Source organism: Xyrauchen texanus, chromosome 29 (genome assembly GCF_025860055.1).
Source record: "Xyrauchen texanus isolate HMW12.3.18 chromosome 29, RBS_HiC_50CHRs, whole genome shotgun sequence".
Lineage (NCBI taxonomy): Eukaryota > Metazoa > Chordata > Actinopteri > Cypriniformes > Catostomidae > Xyrauchen > Xyrauchen texanus.
Genome location: NC_068304.1, coordinates 1,358,659 through 1,376,891, shown reverse-complemented (window position 1 = coordinate 1,376,891; position 18,233 = coordinate 1,358,659). Strand labels below are relative to the sequence as shown.

Here is an 18,233-nt window from a genome sequence, read left to right as displayed (position 1 = left end):
GAAAAAAACTATACAGCAGAGTATATTAAAGCAGCTGACATAGATGAGATATCCTCAGGGTGACCACATTGCTGAAACCTTTCCCCCATTTGGTCGAGATTCGTTTTTAGCACTCACTACACAACAGGCATGAAGAAACCGAAAAACATGACACAAGCCCTGGACTCAGTTTCAGTGTTCCACAATGATATTCCCAAAAGTTTCCACAGTGAGTTTGGTTTGTGTGTGTGTTTATGGAAAGGATTTTGAAAGTGTTCTGGATATTTAGTGAGTGTGTGAGAGTTTATCAGTCCGTGAGGGAAACATGGAGCTCAGGAGAAGGAAATGATATGGTGTGGGTTTGTTTGGGGGTCCATTAAGGGTCATGAAGGGTGAAACTGTCATCATTTAGACATTTCCTGTTTTTTGTTAGAGCCATTGTCTACTGAACAGGTGTAAATCAAAAAAGGTACAGGGTTTCAACCTATCTGTCTGTTTACCTGTCTCTCTGCCTTTCTGTCTGTTTTTTTTTTATTGCATGGCCTGTTTTAACTCTCCATACACACAGTGCAGCAGCACATGGAAGTGATTACAGTCATGTTTCTGGGTTACAGACATTTAAGCTCACACATGCAGACAGAATTACAGTAGGCTATCCTGAAAACTGTCTTTATTCTTCTCATAAATGCAAGTTAGTTTTGTCATTAGCGGTGCAGATGGATTGTGTGGATTGTATAGAAGAGGGTTTAGACTTGAGTTATTTGCATATTGCATAGTATACAGCACAGCTCACTGCTTTTCACTGTACCAGAATCCTCTTCTCTCAGCCAGTGTCCTGCTGTGGAAGCATAAACACAGTAAGACTCACACAGTGATGAAACTTGACTGAAAACTGATGAATTCTCCAACTGCACATTTAGTTAGAGGTCAGGACTGCAGGCAGGCCAATCTAATACACGCATTCTCTTCTTACGCAGCTATGCACTTGTAATACGGCAGTATTTGATTTGGCATTGTCCTGCTGGAATACAGCATCTGGATGGCAGCATATGTTGCTCCAAATTTTTTACAAATATTTCTCCATTAATGGTGCCCTCACAGATGTGAAAGCTACCCATGCCATGGGCACTGACACACCCATACACCATGATAGACACTGGCTTTTAGACCTGACACTGATAACAGCTTGGTTGGTCCTTTTTCTCTTTGGCCCTAAGAACACAACGGCTGAACACAACCCAACTATTTCCCACTACTGAAATGTGGACTCGTCGAACCACAAAACATGGTTCCACTGTCCTGCTTTCCATCTCAGGTGAGACCGAGCCCAGAGAAGTCGATAGCACTTCTAGACAGTGTTGATGTAGGGCTTCTGCTGTGCATAGTAAAGCCTTAAATTGCATCTGTGGACAGTGGTGAACAATGTTGACTGACAAAGGTTTACTGAAGTATTCTGGAGCCCTTGTCATGAAATACATTACAGATGCATGAGAATTGTTAAGACAGTGACGCCTGAGGGATCGGATATCACATGCATTTAGCAGTGGTTTTCAGCCTTGCCCTTTACGCACTGAGATTTTACCAGATTCCATGAAACGTTTAACTATATTTTGTACTGCACAGAATGAAATGCCAAAAAAATTCTACCGATCTGTCTTTGAGGAACATTGTTCTGAAAGTGCTGGATTATTTGCTGCCTCTTCTGCTGGCAACTTGGCGAGCCTCGACACATCCTTGCTCATGAAGGACTAGCCATTTTTAGATGCTTCTTATATACGTACTATTACATATTAGCATCACCCATTTAACATCAACTATTTCATATCACCTTGTTATTTCAACTAGTCAGTCTGTTATTAGTCTTAAATTGCCCATCTCAACTTTTTTGGAATGTGTTGCAGGCATTCATTTCAGAAATGACGTATATCTTGAAAAAGCAATGCAGTTGATTAGGTAAAACGAAGTACATTGTCTTTTCACAGTCAAAGTAAATGTAAAAATAACTCTTTTATTGAGGAATTGGGGTTGTGCTCTACAGAGAACAATTAGCACACAGTTTTCGTCCTTCCATTGCACATCTGGATTGCGATCACCATACCTTGATGTGCTGATGTAGTTTTGACTTTATTCAGACATTTTGTTGTTAACCTTGTAGACATGGGAGTTTATAGTGAAGTTAAAGAACTGAATGGAAAGGTTGCTGCTTGAATTACTTCACCTGATTACATATTACTCCAAGGAATTTGTCACAAATGCTATAGTGGTCGGATCCTCTTTAATTTGCAGCTGCTATCTTGTGTGTTAAAGTTCGAGGGCATGTTTTTTAGTGCAGTTCTCATTAGTGTCAAATGTGTGATACAGAATACTGTGTTGTTTAAATAAGACATTAGCCAGAACACTGAGGTTACACAATTTACTGTAAATCTTGAACATGAAAACAATGTGACCCACAGTTGGTTGCATTTGGTGGTAGTATATTGTTAAGCTGTTTTAATACATTGTTTCTGCTGTCTTTTTCAGTTTATTTAAGATTTCAACCTTTATGGAATTACCATATGTGTTATCAGATGTTTTCACTGAAGCATATTTTATTTTTTCTTTAATCAAATGCAAAGGAAATTTTATGTATAAGCACCTATTAAGAGGTTATGAGCATCATTAATAAGAGAGGTGTTACTCAGGCAACTGACCTGTTAATGTTTGTTTAAGCACTCGAGCATGTTTGACAGCAACAGGCCCTCACTACAGCAGATGGCACAGCCAGCAGGGCAGAAAGGTGCTTGCGGGTTAGGCGAGAGAATCATCTCAGTTTGATTGTTCCTATGCAGCTGTCATACACATGCACAAACACACCATTTGTTCCACACTGGTGCTGATTGAAAAAGTTCAGCCTGGTATCTCTTATCGTACAGCACAGGTCGAAGAATGCTGAACTCAAGAAGCATGGAAATGACTCTCTGATACTGTCCTGGCCTGGGAAACAGATGGCCCAAGCCGCTGCTTGTGGCCTCTCCACATTTCCGCCTTCTCAAGGGCACGCAAGGCTTCCAGTGAGATGTCAAATTCAGCTCAGATGTCTAACTTCCTACTGGGTTACATTTCTGTCATATTGTGAGCATCTGTGAATTATGACAAAAAGGGACATGGAAATATGCCATTGTTTTGATTATTGTTTATGGTAAAATGACGTTTTTACAATATAAATCTGTGGAGGGTTTTCAAATGCACACTGGTGCGATAAACTGGAAAGCCAACACAGTGTAATCACATGGCTAAATGTAAAATATATATACAAAAACTGCAGAAAAGAACAAGACCTGCACACATTTCCATGCTTGTCCAGCTGTGCCAGTCCTGCCCTGTTTGGCACACAAGGTGAGAGTCCCTGACACACCCCAATACCCTTCCACCTAGCCTGCTGTGGCAGTACCATGGTACAGTGATGGTAATAGATGGTAATGCCATGGTACTTTAATACACTGTATGCCATGGTATTTACATGGTACTTCAGGATTAATTGTTACTCTTTTAATGAACTTTGACAGTCCATTCATGAACTGTCCAAATAATTATGACTAAATCCACCAAGTGAAATTAGTATTAGTGCAAATAATTCCAGATTCGACATGAGCATTTTGCGCCTTCAGAATAAGCACGGTTAGAAAAAAAAAGTGCTCAAGCACTCTGTTGATGAAGAAATAGGCTAAGCATTTACGCAAAACAGAAGAATAATTTGGGCTTAAATCTTAAAGATCCTTGAGTAAATAAATAAACCTCCTTTACAAAGTGCCTGGAGGATTTCCAGAGGGTTCTACTGGTGTGACATGTGAGGAACCCCAACTGGTGCCTTGAGTATCTTTTAATTTTTACAGTGTAGACTAGCTTTATATCCCACACTGCCACCATCTGTGTTACTAAGCTGTGAGGACTGCCAGTGATAGCTTATATCAGCCAAACAGCTGAGTCTGGTTCCTCCCAAGGTTTTTCTCCCTCCATTGTTGCCTTTGGCTTGCTCAATGGGGGTTTAAAAGGCATACTTTTCTGTAAAGCTGCATTGAAACCATACAGTATTGAGAAAAGCGCTATGCAAATACTGGAAAAATTATTGACTTGAAAGTGGCTTGAAGGAATGGACTATTACAAACAAATGTCTAAACTCATGCACATAAAGATTTCATATTCATGGTACACTGGCAGGCGTTGTTCCATTGCCATGCTGTTAACTAGCAGTGAGGTAATGCACAGTCCTGCCAACTGCTCCCGTTACACTCTTTGGCTCTTACGTCTAGCGTTCCATTAGGTGCTGCTCAAATGACAACACCACACATATAGAGTCATTTGCGTCTGGACTGACTTCAATGCTCAGCGTCTGGATGACGTATCTTGCCACTCTCCAGCAATTTCAGAGAAACCAGAGAAAGCTGTGTTGACTACAGTCCTATACTTTCTCCCGATATGATCAATGAAAATTCTTCTGTTTTGTATTCTTCTACAAATGAAAATAGCCCTGTCTTTTAATGTCAGTCTGTCCAGGGATGCTTTGCAGACCTGAGGCTTATCAATACTTGAGTAGGAGCCTGGCAGTGAGTGTTGGTAATGAGGCGCACTACATCACACCATCTATATTGCATGATGGGCAGGATGAGAGACATTGAGTGGATGGACAACACTAAAGATGGAAGAGATTACACAAAAGGCATGAAAGAATACAACTGAATGACAATTAGTATCTTTATATTAGACATGTCCATCTCATTTCAGTTCATTTTATTATGTTGTGTTCATCTCTCAATGACACGTCATATCTCCTGCTAAAAACAGTCATATATTGCTCATGGCGAGAGCTAGAGTGTGTGCGGGTGTGGAGTGAATGTTAAGAGTTCTCATCAAAGCAGCAACTGCACGCATGCAAACCCCCGCAGGTGAATACGTCTGTTTTTATGAGTTACTCTTACCAGGTTCTCCTCTTTTCTCCTCCCTCTCCCCACTTTTTCATCCCTTTCACTTGCATTTCTGAATTATTTACGTCTTTCATTTTCATCGATAATTTTTTTTCCATGGGCCTCTCCAGACATCCCTCCAACATGATGTTTTTTTTTTCTCTCATAATAACCTCTTGGCCCTTTTGCTCTCGCTGCGCTCACACCCGCCTTCAGATGCTTCTCCTACATGAAAAGCGCTGAGGTCTTGAGGGACTAATGGTTCAAGCATGAGGTGGTTTACATGAAGAGAGAAAATGATATTTGGGAACTTAATATGTCACATGTGGTTTAAATGTAGTTGTGTTTACTTTACATTTAAAGCCAAATGCTGATTTTTCTTTTCTCCCTGTTGCAGGGACTAAAGGCCCCCATAAAACACACTGACAATGTAAAATGTGAATAACATAAAAAAATTAACTGGGGGTGTGTGCTATGCCCAAATGCGTAGGTTGCATAAATTATAACAGTGAACCCTTTTTTTTTTTTTTTTTTAAATGAAAATTCTCTCATCATTTACTCACCCTGATTCCATCCCATATGTGCATGGCTTTCTTTCTTCTGCAGAACACAAATTAAGATTTTTAGAAGATTTTAGATTTGTTATTACTTTTATGTTGCCTTTATGTCCTTTTTGGACCTTTTGAGTTCTGGTAACCATTCACTTGCATTGTGAGGACCTTCAGAGCTAAAATATTCTTCTAAAAATCTTCATTTGTGTTCTGCAGAAGAAAGAAAGTCATACACATCTGGGATGGTATGAGCATGAATAAATGATGAGAGAATTAAACATTTTTGGATTAACTGTTCTTTTAATGGCCACTGTACCATAAACTTTGATTGGAAAAATAAATAAATATCTTTTCTTTAAATTTTATGTAAAACCAATATGCTTCTAACCAATTACATACTGACTCTGATGAGAAGTATAGACTGCAAAGGAAAGGAATGATTTTGTTGGAAAAAAGAAAAAAAAAGACTATTGAGATACTAGATATTAGACTGGCAGAGTACGAGAATGAATTATTGAAGCTGTTACACTGTGAAGAGAGAGGCAAGAACAAGGGATATGTTTTTAATTCAGAGTGTATACAGGTCTAGACAAACCACACACACACACACTTCAGTGCTCTTTCCCCTTCAGTGCCCTCTAAAGTCAGAATCATAAGAGAGAGTCTCTAACCATTTCTTTTTATAAATTATTAATATTAGCACAACTAATATTATGAATAATGTTTTGGTTTTTTTCACTGTTTCATAATCTGTCTGCATGGGATTTTGTCAAATAGTTGGTTTACCCAGCACAGTACTGGGTCTGCTGTTGGTTTGGGCTTCTGGAACACTCTCAGGAGATTCGTATCAGATTAACTACAAGCTGAAAAAATGTATTTATGAAGTACTGAATTGTGAGATTTAACTGCCAAGTGTTTTGGTTTGAAAAATAGCTAGATAATTTAGTGCTAGAATTGCCAGTTGCCACCCTGAAAAATTACTGAATACCCTTGTGGAGCGGAGGGGGGCAGGGCCGGGTCGGAATATCGCGCGCCCGGTCCCCAATCGGCCTGATGAGGCATGCGAGGGATAAAGGCGGCCGGTGACGATTGTTCGAGAGAGAGAGAGAATTACGGGCATGTCCGCATGTGTGTTTGTTTATGTTGTGTTTTAAGTTTCTTATTAAATTATTATTTATGTTGACAAGCCGGTTCTCGCCTCCTCCTTGCCCATCCTTTAACTTTTTTACAACCCTTTCAATAGCAAAAAACCAAAACCAAAAAACAACAACAAATAAAATTAGCCTACTTCTGGCCATCACACAAGCAATAAAATATTTGTATGACTGTTTGCTGTTTGTTTGATATGGAAATCACTTCAAACATATAATATGCTCAAAGAATATCAGTAATTTATTGTGAAAAAGTTGAACATACTGTATGTATTCTGTCCCTGAGCAATTGTGAATTGAAGCTAAAAAACTGCTGTACTACAATCTTTAAACAATAGAGTCTAACTTCACTGAAGCTTAGTCTTTATTAAAATATATAACTATCAGCATTAAACAACTTTTGAACAGATACAGCATGATGTAAATAAATGAAGTGAAAACACAACAGTGAACCGCAGCATCTAACGAAATATTCAGCTACAATGCAGCAACATGTGAAATGATGTGGAGGGTATTCTGCATGAAACTCAAATGTGTCATCCTCACTCAAAAATGTCAAATTCAAGAACATGGTCCCGAAATGGAATTAAATTTTTCCAGGACAGGCGTCCAAAAACCAGAACAATTCTAGGAAATCCTAAATATGTGCCAATCTTTTTTAACTCTGTGCTGTAGGCTATTATAGACTAGGTATTTGTCAACATAACTGGTCTCTCTCAGTCCTTCCCTCCTCTCTTTTACCATTATTTTTCCCAGTGTTTAGTGACATATTCACCATGCTAACATGGCTTGTTGACAACTGCTGTGTGTGTGTGTATGTGCTGGTGTCGCAGCCGCCCCCGTCACGTCTGCCTCCTGGACACACATCTGCTCTCTCTCTCTCTGTCGGAGTGCATGCTGGGAGCGAGCGGGTGATGTATGAGTTGTAACTCTCATGTTTTGAAATGGTTTTCTACTCTTTTTCGTACTTTATATCGTGTTTTCTATTTAGTTTATTTTGGTGGTGGGGGAGGGGGGTTGTGGTGTTCTACTTCCTGTGTTTGGGTCATGGCGGCCTCAGGTGTACAGGGTTTTGGTTTACTCACGCAACGTCATGGGGTGAAGGTGGTATCAACGGTGAGTGTGGAGGATTGTTGTTTGGCTCTGGGTGAAGATATGGGTCTATGGATCTGCTTCTAGAATGAATAGTGCTACAGTAATCTTTCTTAGTTCAGTAGATAAGGCATATTAGGTAGTTCAAAGGGGAATTATCCTTGATGGTACCCTCACTCCTGTTCTTCCACTCTCACACTTACCATCAAAAACAGTTACTCTTTCAAATGTTCCCCCATTCATGAGTGACGAGATTCTATCGCAAGCTTTGTCTAGATATGGAAAAATAGTCTCCAATTCCAATTGGGTGTGACTCTCCATTATTGAAACACATTGTCCTTTAGAAGGTCATTTTATAGGATTGTGAAAGATGGCGCAGATTTAGACCTGGTGCTTAATTTTCACGTGGATGAATTTGATTATGTGGTTTTTATAACTACTGACAAAATGAAGTGCTTCAGCTGTGGTAAAATCTGGTCTGTGCTTGTCTCAATAAAAAAAGAGAACATCGATGCTTATCTGATGCAAATGAGGACTATACAATCAACTCCATTGATCAGGAAGCTGAAAAACCTTCTTATGTGAACACGGCTGGGGTAGAATCAGTGGCAGTATTCTGATGAATTCGCGGAAGATGAATCAGTTTCGATAGAGTTGGCAATTAAAAGTACGAATAGTGCAAAAGATGGTGAAATGGATATGCAATTGGATATAAGGAATGTTCGGGAGTTGGCGTAATGAAAGTGAGTCGGAACAAACAATGTTCAGGGTGCCAATTTAATTGGAGAAGTCAGATATAGTTCATGATTTTTGACAGCTAAAGTGAGCAGACTGTGAAGATGTTGAATATCAGATTGGTTTCGAGAGTGATAGTGAGTAATCTGATTCAAGCTTTGTAACAAAGTGAGTTTTCCAGCCGCAGTTATGATGAAGATTACATTAAATGTTCCTCAAATCAACTAAGAATAAGATTACGATTATTGTCAATGAATATTTCCCAGATTTTTGTTGAAAAAACAAAGAGTTTAATGGCTGAAGGGTGCTTTTCAAACAAAGATGTTTACCGGTTAAAGAAGATGTGAAAACGTCATGGTTACTGTCATTACCTTCATTCCCTGAGGGAGGGAACGAGATGTTGTGTCAAATGAAGTGACACAAGGGGTCTTCCTGGGATGCCAAACATACCTATGAACTTGAGAAAAGGCCATTTTCAAGTTGGCAGACAGAATTTGCATGCCCCGCCCTGGACATACGGTTATAAAGGGAAGTGGGGCAGCGTCTGTCAGTCAGGATTTTGCACTGAGGAGCCGAGAATAGGGCACGGCCGTTTACAGTGGTAGGTGTAGTGCTGTGGCAGGAGGGACACAACGTCTCGTTCCCTACCTCAGGGAATGGAGGTTACGACAGTAACCATGACGTTCCCTTTCTGTCACTCACTTGACGTTGTATTGAACGAAGTGACACAAGGGACCTATCTAAAAACGCCACGCACTGACCGTGTTACGTGAACTGCCGAGACAGGTGCAAGCAGAATACTGCGTGCTAGAGGCAACTGTGTCGGCTGCACGTAGCCCTCCCCAACGCCCCCAGAAGAGATGTAATATACAGACATTAGGTTCCACGCACCCCAGAGGGGGGGAATAGGTGCTACATGACTAGCATGGGAGCAAGCCCGACAGCCGCTACCTTTTCTCTCACTATGTCTCTCACATAGGATGTGAAGCGGCTGGGGCTATCTTAACGCTAAGGAATGCATCAGGGAATGAGGTCTTTCCCAGTCCTATTCTTTCAGGGGGAAAGACCCTGCAGAGACCACATTCTGCCCAATCTAGGGGGAGGTAACATGTGGCAGATACACCACGAGGGTTGTGAAGTCGTACGTGGGAGTAACGCGGTGGTAGGTCCAGCCAAATGAGGGGGGAGCTCAACAAGCACGGCGACCGGGGCAGCGGGGCTGCCCAAGGGAAACGCGGGTCTGCCAACAGGGGGACCATACTGCGGAAAATACGTCATGGGCTTATTTCACTTCTTTGGCAAACTCCCTGTGAAGCTCGACCCCAGTACAGAGAACCTGTGACACGTAGTGTGTCTGGATGCAAATTGCTCTGCTGAATTCACAGGCCAGAAGGCTAGGGAGGAGAAAATCCAGGGAGCGACACTTAGTGGCTAACCTGGGATAGAAGGCACACTGGATCAACTTTGTGAAGGGCAATGTGTACAAGCAGAACACCCGGTCGGTTGTGCCTTGTTACCGAGTTCTACTGAGTCGGACCTGACAAAACACGGGACGAGACTGACTCAACCCTGAGATTGTAAAATCTGGCGAAGGTATTGGGTGTTGCCCAGCCCGCTGCTCTGCAGATGTCTGCTAGGGAGGTGCCATTGGCCAGTGCCCACGAGGATGCCACTCTTCTTGTCAAGTGTGCTCGGACCTGCAAGGAGCAGGCACGGCCTGGGTCTGGTAGGCCAGTGAGATGGCGTCAATGACCCTGTGGGCTAGCCTCTGCTTGGAGACAGCGTTCCCTTTCCGATGTCTGCCAAAGCAGACAAAGAGCTGCTCAGAACAGCTAAAGCTCTGTGTGCAGTTCAAATAGATACGAAGAGCACGTACCGGACACAGCAACGAAAGGGCTGGGTCTGTCTCCTCCCGGGGTAGCAATTGCAGGTTCACTACCTATCTCTTAAGGGGGTCATAGGCACCTTGGGAAGTAGCCTGGTCGCAGCCTCAGGATAACCTGAGAATGTGCTGGACCGAACTCCAGGCAGGTGTCGCTGACAGAGAACGCTTGCAGGTCCCCGACCCTCTTGATGGAGGCTAATGCGATCAGGAGGGCCATCTTCAGGGAGAGGGCCTTGAGCTCAACTGAATCAAGTGGCTCGAAGGGGGGACTCTGAAGGCCTGTGAGGACCACTGAGAGGAGGGTTCCGGGGAGGGTTCAGTCTCCGGGAGCCTTTCAGGAACCTGAAAATCAAGTCGTGATTACCTAGGGACTTGCCATCTACTACGTCGTGATGGGCTGCAATAGCAGCTACATACACCTTCAAGGTGGACGGGGGACAGCCTCTCCTGCAGAAATGAAATCACTGACTGAACTGCGCACCTCTGCGGGTCTTCGACTCGAGAAGAACACCAATTCGCGAACAAGCGCCACTTTAGGGCATAAAGTTGCCTGGTGGAGGGAGCTCTGGCTTGGTTGATCATGTCTACGACTGCAGGTGGTAGATCCACTAGATCTTCTGCATCCAGTCCAGGGGCCAGACGTAGCGGTTCCAGAGGTCTGGGCATGGGTGCCAGAGGGTGCCCAGTCCCTAAGAAAGAAGATTTTTCCTCAGGGGAATTTTCCAGGTAGGTGCTGTCGTGAGGAACATAATATCTGAGAACCAGGTCCAGGTGGGACAGTAAGGAGCCACCAAGGTGACCTGTTCCTCATCCTCCCTGATCTTGCACAGCACCAGTGCAAGGCGGCTCACTGGTGGAAATGTGTACTTGCGAATTAATTATACATTAATTAAGTGATATTTGGAGGCATTTTCATGATAGACAAAGACAGCATAAATGGGCTCACACTCATGATAATGTTTTATCTCTTGCGAGATTGGACTAGTTTTATGGTTTTAAAAATCAGCTGGGGATTTTTGTAAGTTATTACATCGCAACAGTTGTTTTTTTCTGATCATAATATGGTACTGTGTTCATTCTTTTAAAATGAAATTAAGCCCCAAAGTGCATACTGGCATTTTAACTCTAATGTGTTGTGCAATAAGGATTTTAAGGATGTATTTAAATTGTTTTGGGAATATGTTAAAACAACAAAACATTCTTTTCAGAATTTAAAGCAATAGTGGGATTTTGGAAATGTACTAATAAAGCAATTCTGCCAACAGTACACTCGCAACGTCACCAAAGAGTTAAATAACTCTGTGAAGGCCTTGGAGGCAGATATAATAACATTTCATGGTTTCCTTGATTTGACAGGTGATCGACTTTGAGATGATCTCAAACAGAAAGACTCTGCTAGCTGACCTACTGGGGTTGAAAGCACATGGAGCTCTGGTCCAGTCTCACTTTTTAAGTATTGAAAATATGGATGCACCATCCAAATATTTATATAGTCTTCAGAATAAAAATGGACAAAAACGTTTTATTTATGCTTTTGAGGCTGGAGTAATTTTGTCTAGTTATGCAGAAATACGAGCAAGAGCTTGTGGTTTTTATAATAATTTATACAAGAGTGAGTTGGGATTGGGATACCTTTTTTGACAGGTTGACTCAGTTGTTAGAGGGTGCAAATGTGGAGCTCTCAAGTGCTTTAAGCCTGGGGGAGTTGCATAAGGCCCTTTAAATTATGGAGTCTGGGAATGTGCCAGGGATTGATGGTTTACCTGTTGAATTTTATAAAAACAATTAGGCAGAGGTAGGAGAGGATCTGTTGCAAGTGCTTAATGACAGTTTAGGCAAAGGCAGGTTGCCTTTGAGTAGCCGTAGACCTACTCAAAAAAGGAGACCTTTCTGATATCAAGAACTGGCATCCTGTCTCGCTCCTCTGTTCTGACTATAAATTGCTTTCTAAGGATTTAGCTAACAGGCTAGCTAATGTAATAGATCAGGTTGTACATCCGGATCAGCCATATTGTGTCCCCGGTAGGTCTAATTTTTATAATATTGTCCTTATTTGTGATTCTTCGAAGTCTCCAAATTGCTCAATATTGATATTGGACTGAATTCGGTAGATCAAGAAAAGTCGTTCGACAGGGTTGAACACTCATATTTGTGGATAACATTTGATGCCTTTGAATTTTGTAAAGATTTTATTGATAAAGTAAATGTTATTTATGTTGACATTGATTGTGTGCTTAAGATAAACAGTGGCTTATGCACTCCTTTTAAGGTTCAGAGGGATGCTAGGCAGTGGTGTTCTTTATCTGGAATGTTATATTCACTTGCTATAGAATCATTGTTGCACTGATTAATAGAAAACATTTGTGATTTGAATTGACCAAACTGTGAAATAAATTGTAATAATTTGTTTAGTCAGCTTATGCTGATGATGTGGTGGTTTAATCAATGGACAATGTGATGTACAGGGGTCGCTCTTGGGAGCCCCAAAAACCTCAGATCTTTGAGAAAAGGCCAATGAGAATTGGCAAGTGGAATTTGCATGCCACTCCCCCAGACATGCTGGTATAAAAGGAGCTGGCTCGCAACCACTTTTTCTTTGGTGACCAGCGGTTGATTCAGCAGGCAGCTGTAATTCTCTGCCGGTCCATTCACATCAAAAGAATCAAATTGCTGTTGGATATACGGCACATTTCAGCGGCTTTCTCTCTTTCTGCAGCTGTTGCTGCAGAGAACGCCCCTGACCTCTGCAGTCGTTATCTCTCCACCTCTGATGGCCACGATCACTGCCTCATGTACGTGGGCCATAATCAAGTTGAGGAAGCATTCGTAGATGGTTCATGTTCTTGCAATGGCAATGATGCAGTTGCGGCTATCTTTCTTCTGGATGAAAGCCACTTCAGCTGTCCCTCGCACCGGACCTTCTACCTACGGGGACGAGGCCCAGTGGACGCTGAAGGTGATTTGGGGGCTCCAATGGGTTTGGATCTGCCGGGTAATCCCCCACGGACCGATCATTCCCCAGCATGCTCGTTCGTTTTGGTCCAGTTTTGGGATGAGACAGGCAGCTCGCCTCAGTGCCAACCTAATGTCTCTTTCGGAGCTTGCAAGACTGATGAGCTTTCGATTGCGGCATCAGAAAGCGCCTTGGTGATGTTGGATGCCAAGGACTCAACTGGGCTAGTGCTCTCGGGTGTGCCCACCCAGTCTGAGGTCGATGTGGAGCTGACCACCATGCTTGCCCCGGGCCACCACGAGTGTCGGGCTGGAGTGGAACACTCCACCTGCCCCTGAGCACTTGCGACTCGATGATTGGCCCAAACAGACTTGGTTCTCGGACCTCATGCTCCTCGCGACAGCACCAATGTGGCAAAAAAGGGAGGACCTACTCTATCTGGGACAGGGTACCATCTTGCACCCACGCCCTGACCTCTGGAACCTCTCTGTCTGGTCCCTGGATGGGACGCGGAAGACTTTAGTGGTCTACCGCCCACTGTGGCAAACACGATCACTCAGGCCAGGGCTCACACCACGAGGCAGCTGTATGCCCTGAAGTGGCATGTGTTCATGAGTTGGTGTTATTCCTGAGGGGAAGACCCCCAGAGATGCGCAGTCGGGTCAGTGCTTTCCTTCCTGCAGAAGAATTTGGAGGGGCGGCTGTCCCCTTCCACCTTGATGGTGTACGTAGCTGCTATAGCAGCACACCACGACGCAGTGGAAGGTAAGTCTCTTGCAAAGCACCACTTGATCATCAGGTTCCTGAGACGCACCAGGAGGTTGAAAACTCCTAGGCCACGCCTCTTTCCCTCATGGGACCTCTCCGTGGTCCTTCTGGGCCTTCAGAGAGCCCCTTTTAAAGACCATGCTCGTTGAAGACCACGCTCACTTCCATCAAGAGGGTCGGGGGACTGCAGGCGTTCTCTGTCAGCAATACTTGCATGGAGTTCGGTCCAGAAGTCTCTAAAAATAATCCTGAGACCACAACCGGGCTATGTGCCCAAGGTTCCCTCGACCCCTTTCAGGGATCAGATAGTGAGCGACCTCTAGTGTCACTACATCGACTCAATGTCTCGTTCCCTCCATTAGGGAACGGAGGTTACGGCAGTAACCTAGACATTACTGATGGTCTTTCATGGAGGAATAAACACTCCTAATATTGAGGACTTTTTTCCAAGTCTGATTGTGTTGCCTAAACTAGATGGTTGTAAGGGGCCTTTTTTAGAAGCCTAAAAACCCTTGTGTTTGGATTTATGTACATCCTCGTAAAGCATTTTATAAAGCATGTGTTAAGTTTTTAACAAAAAGGTTCTGAATAATAAAGTTGACACGTCTTGGTGCAATGCACTTTATGTAGAAGAGAATGTAAAACCTGAATGAAGATCCCTGTAAAAGACAGTGAGTGTCCTCAAAATGGTAAGGTGACATACAGTGGAGAAATCGTCACTGTGCTATTGCTGTTAATGATTTTATTTCAACTCTAAATCCTGAGGTTAGTGCTGATTGTCCTTTTTGTTTAAAGAGAGAAACAGTTTTTCATGCTTTTATGGAATGTATTAGATTGAAGCCTTTATTTTTGATTTTACAAATTCGTTTAATTCTTTTAAATATTTTTTTTCTATGGGGATTTTAAATTGGTTTTAAATATGTGAAGAGGAAGAGTTTTGTTTTTCAACTGCTAAATTTGGTTTTAGGTCAGGCAAGATTAGTCATTTATATGAGTAGGAAAAATAAAATTGAACAATTATCATCGTAATAATGTTATTTCAGAATCTGGTAAAATCAAGAATTTTAATTGATTTCTGGTTTTATAAGTTTATGAAGGGTCTTTTGACTTTTGAGATCAATAGACAGTATCTATAGTCTATAGACAGTATCTGTGACACCCTGTTGATTAACATACAAATATTTAAAATGATTTCATGTTAACACTAATGCACTTGAAATATAAGTGTGTGTGTGGTGTATGTGTGTGCTGGTAACCTCACAGTTGCCAATTTGATTTGCTCAAAAGGTCTTTACATTTCAATTACATTTGTACATAATCAGATGCTTTTATCTAGAGTAACTTACAATACATTCATGGTATACATTTTATCAGTGGATGTATTCTAGTGGTAGCTGGTGCTTTTCAAAAGTAGGGAGCAAAGACTGTTGTTTTGCAAATAGCAAAACAGGGGGAGGGGGTTGCGTTACTTGAACAAACAGCAACGGTAGTGATGTGTGTTATTTGATACTTTTATTTGCTAAAATATTAAAATGCATAATTAGTGATATGTAATTTATTATTTGTACACATATTAAACTTGTCATTGCCACATTTCTTATGAAAGTTTCGGGAAGCCATGCTTTCTGTGTAGTCTTAATGTCTGTACTCCCTGGGAATAGAAACCATGAGCTTAACATTGACAGCACCACGGTCAGTTGAGCTACAGGATCTGCTAAATTAATTACTTAGTGGCGCCTTTGTTCATTTAAGTGATTTTGAATCCATTCAACAAATAAAATCTTGTTTAAATTCCCTAACAAATTGTAAAGTGACTCAAATTTGAGTTAAGTTCAAGAACAGCTGTCATATAGTGCCATTTGGTGGGTCAGTCCCTCAAAATAATATCTAAAGCTGATCAGTTCTACAGTTAACAATTTACAGTTTCTTCACAAATAACAATAGCATGGGTCAACTTTTGTTAACCGCTTTTGATAACATCTTTTGGCAATTATTGTTTCACAAAATGCACCAAAGTACTGTAGGCCTATTTAAACAGGCTGACCTTCAATTTACACTATTGTGGTATTTTACAGATTTGGTTGAAAATTTTGTCCATCTCTTCATACACCCAATCTCTCCTCTCTGTGTGTATACAGTGACGATTTCAACCAGTACCTACTTTGATGGGCTGCTGGTCACCGGTCTCTACACCTCCACCACTGTCCAGTCTTCTCCAATCTCTGCATCTTCAGCCTTTGGGTTTGGTAAGTTTTATATTACTTTATTGAACACTTGCAGACCAAATATTACATTACTGTAACATTAAAATCTTTCAAGCGGTTACAGCTCATATTTTACAATGAATACTTGTATCCACTCAAAAGTCAATCTTCCATGCTTCATGATGGTGCTCATTAAGTAACATAAGTTTGATGCCAGATCATGATATTTGCTGAGAAGTGTAACTACTAATTTAATTTAACAGCATTAAAGATACTATGTTTAATCTCAAAGCATTGGCATTTCTAATGCAATCTCATCAGGGGCAATGAACTCAAGCGGACACATAACATTACAGAGTCATAAAAGCAGCATGAAATTATGTGGTTGGATAAGAAAATTTGATTTTTTTATTTTGCTTCTGCATTTTTAAACACTAATGATTAGGTTTAGGCATTGAAAAGGTAAGAATGTTTTATTTTAAATGTCTCATTCATATTTTGATCACTAATGGTAAGGTTGACGCAAAAATGTTACATTAGGGAGGTATGTTATAAAAACATCCATCTAAAATTCACCTGAAAACCTCATCTGAATACGACACCATTTTACTCCCTTTTGGCACCCCCAGCTGGACATTTCAGCCAAACATGCACATACATTTTGAATTGCTCAAATGTTGTCATGTTCATGTCAATTTCACGAGATCAGGCTGAAAATGGTTGGGACATGTTCTCAGGATGATGATTTTGACCCCTGTGAGGTATTCCACTGTTAAAGGGTTAATTCATGGTATATGATTCTTTTGAAGCCATCAGTCTGCATTTTTAACTTCATGTTTAATAGTGGAATTGCAGATGAAGAACTACAATACCCATGGTCCAGGAAAGAAACGTTCCACAAATCAGAGTCACAGCTGACATACCACAGCAAAAGAGCTCTGCTATGACCGAGATACACGGGGAATGACTTAATAAAGGTTCTCTCCTTATACACTCTTAAACTAACTATATATGTGTAAATATCTGGATATGTTGCAAACAAATTTAAATATATAGTATTTAATTTGATAAAATCATTCACAATACTTCATGGGATTGTGGTTTATTCCCTCATTAAAGACATTAAGTACACAGTCTTATATCTTTTGTCTTTTTGTCCAATTTACAAACACTGATTTTCTTCAAATCAAATTGTGTAATGTTGTGATACACCTGGAGTTCATGGGGACAATAGGTTTAGGTGAGAAACAAGATTTGTTTTTATGAAAATCTGTTGTACGTTCATAAGTGCATGAGAGAAGCTCATTCGCAGTGGCTTTTGTCTTTATTGAAGTACTTCCATTGTTAAGAGTTAAAAATAAATGTATAAGAAAAAAGGTTATATGGGTTTTAAACGACATGAGGGTGAGTGATTTATGACAGAATTTTAATTGGGGATACTATTCTTTTAAAGTGGAGAGAGAAATATTAGTAATTGACAGCAAGACTAAATTAGTTGGTATAATGCTCTAGCAGAGCAAAAGGGAACTGTAGCCAGAGGTGGAGGAAGAACTTGTGAATGAGGCATCCCTGAGGCAATGTATACCCCCCCATCACACCGCCATCAAACTTGACAGAATGTGAGTGGGATGTTGACAAACATTTCAGCATTTCATTTAAAAACTCTTTGACGTACCCTGTGCATTTGTGTGTAGTTATGGCTTGGTGTTTATATGAGTTCACATATCCATCTGTTTGAATAAGATGCATAGTAGACAGCAAGAAGACAAAGGCATTCCAAAGCCCTTTCATCTACTACAGGGGATGAATCTTCACATTGATGTGATCAGGTTATTGATGTGAACAGGCCTTACATAAGCAGATGCCTTTTGCCATCACAAAAGACTGAAAAGACCATTTCTAGGCACCTTTTTGAAGACAAAGGGCCTTGCAGAGGAGTTTATCCCATCACCAGATTCACTATTGTTCACCCAGT

General features: G+C 41.3%; 1 protein-coding gene across 1 annotated transcript in view; it reads left to right on the top strand.

The window, feature by feature from the left end:
* Nucleotides 1-18,233, top strand: part of reln (reelin) — a 244,660-nt gene that overhangs the window by 36,028 nt on the left and 190,399 nt on the right. Inside the window, exon 2 of the mRNA XM_052097389.1 lies at nt 16,193-16,300. Within this exon, the coding sequence (XP_051953349.1) occupies nt 16,193-16,300 (108 nt within the window). The remainder of the gene's footprint in view (nt 1-16,192; nt 16,301-18,233) is intronic.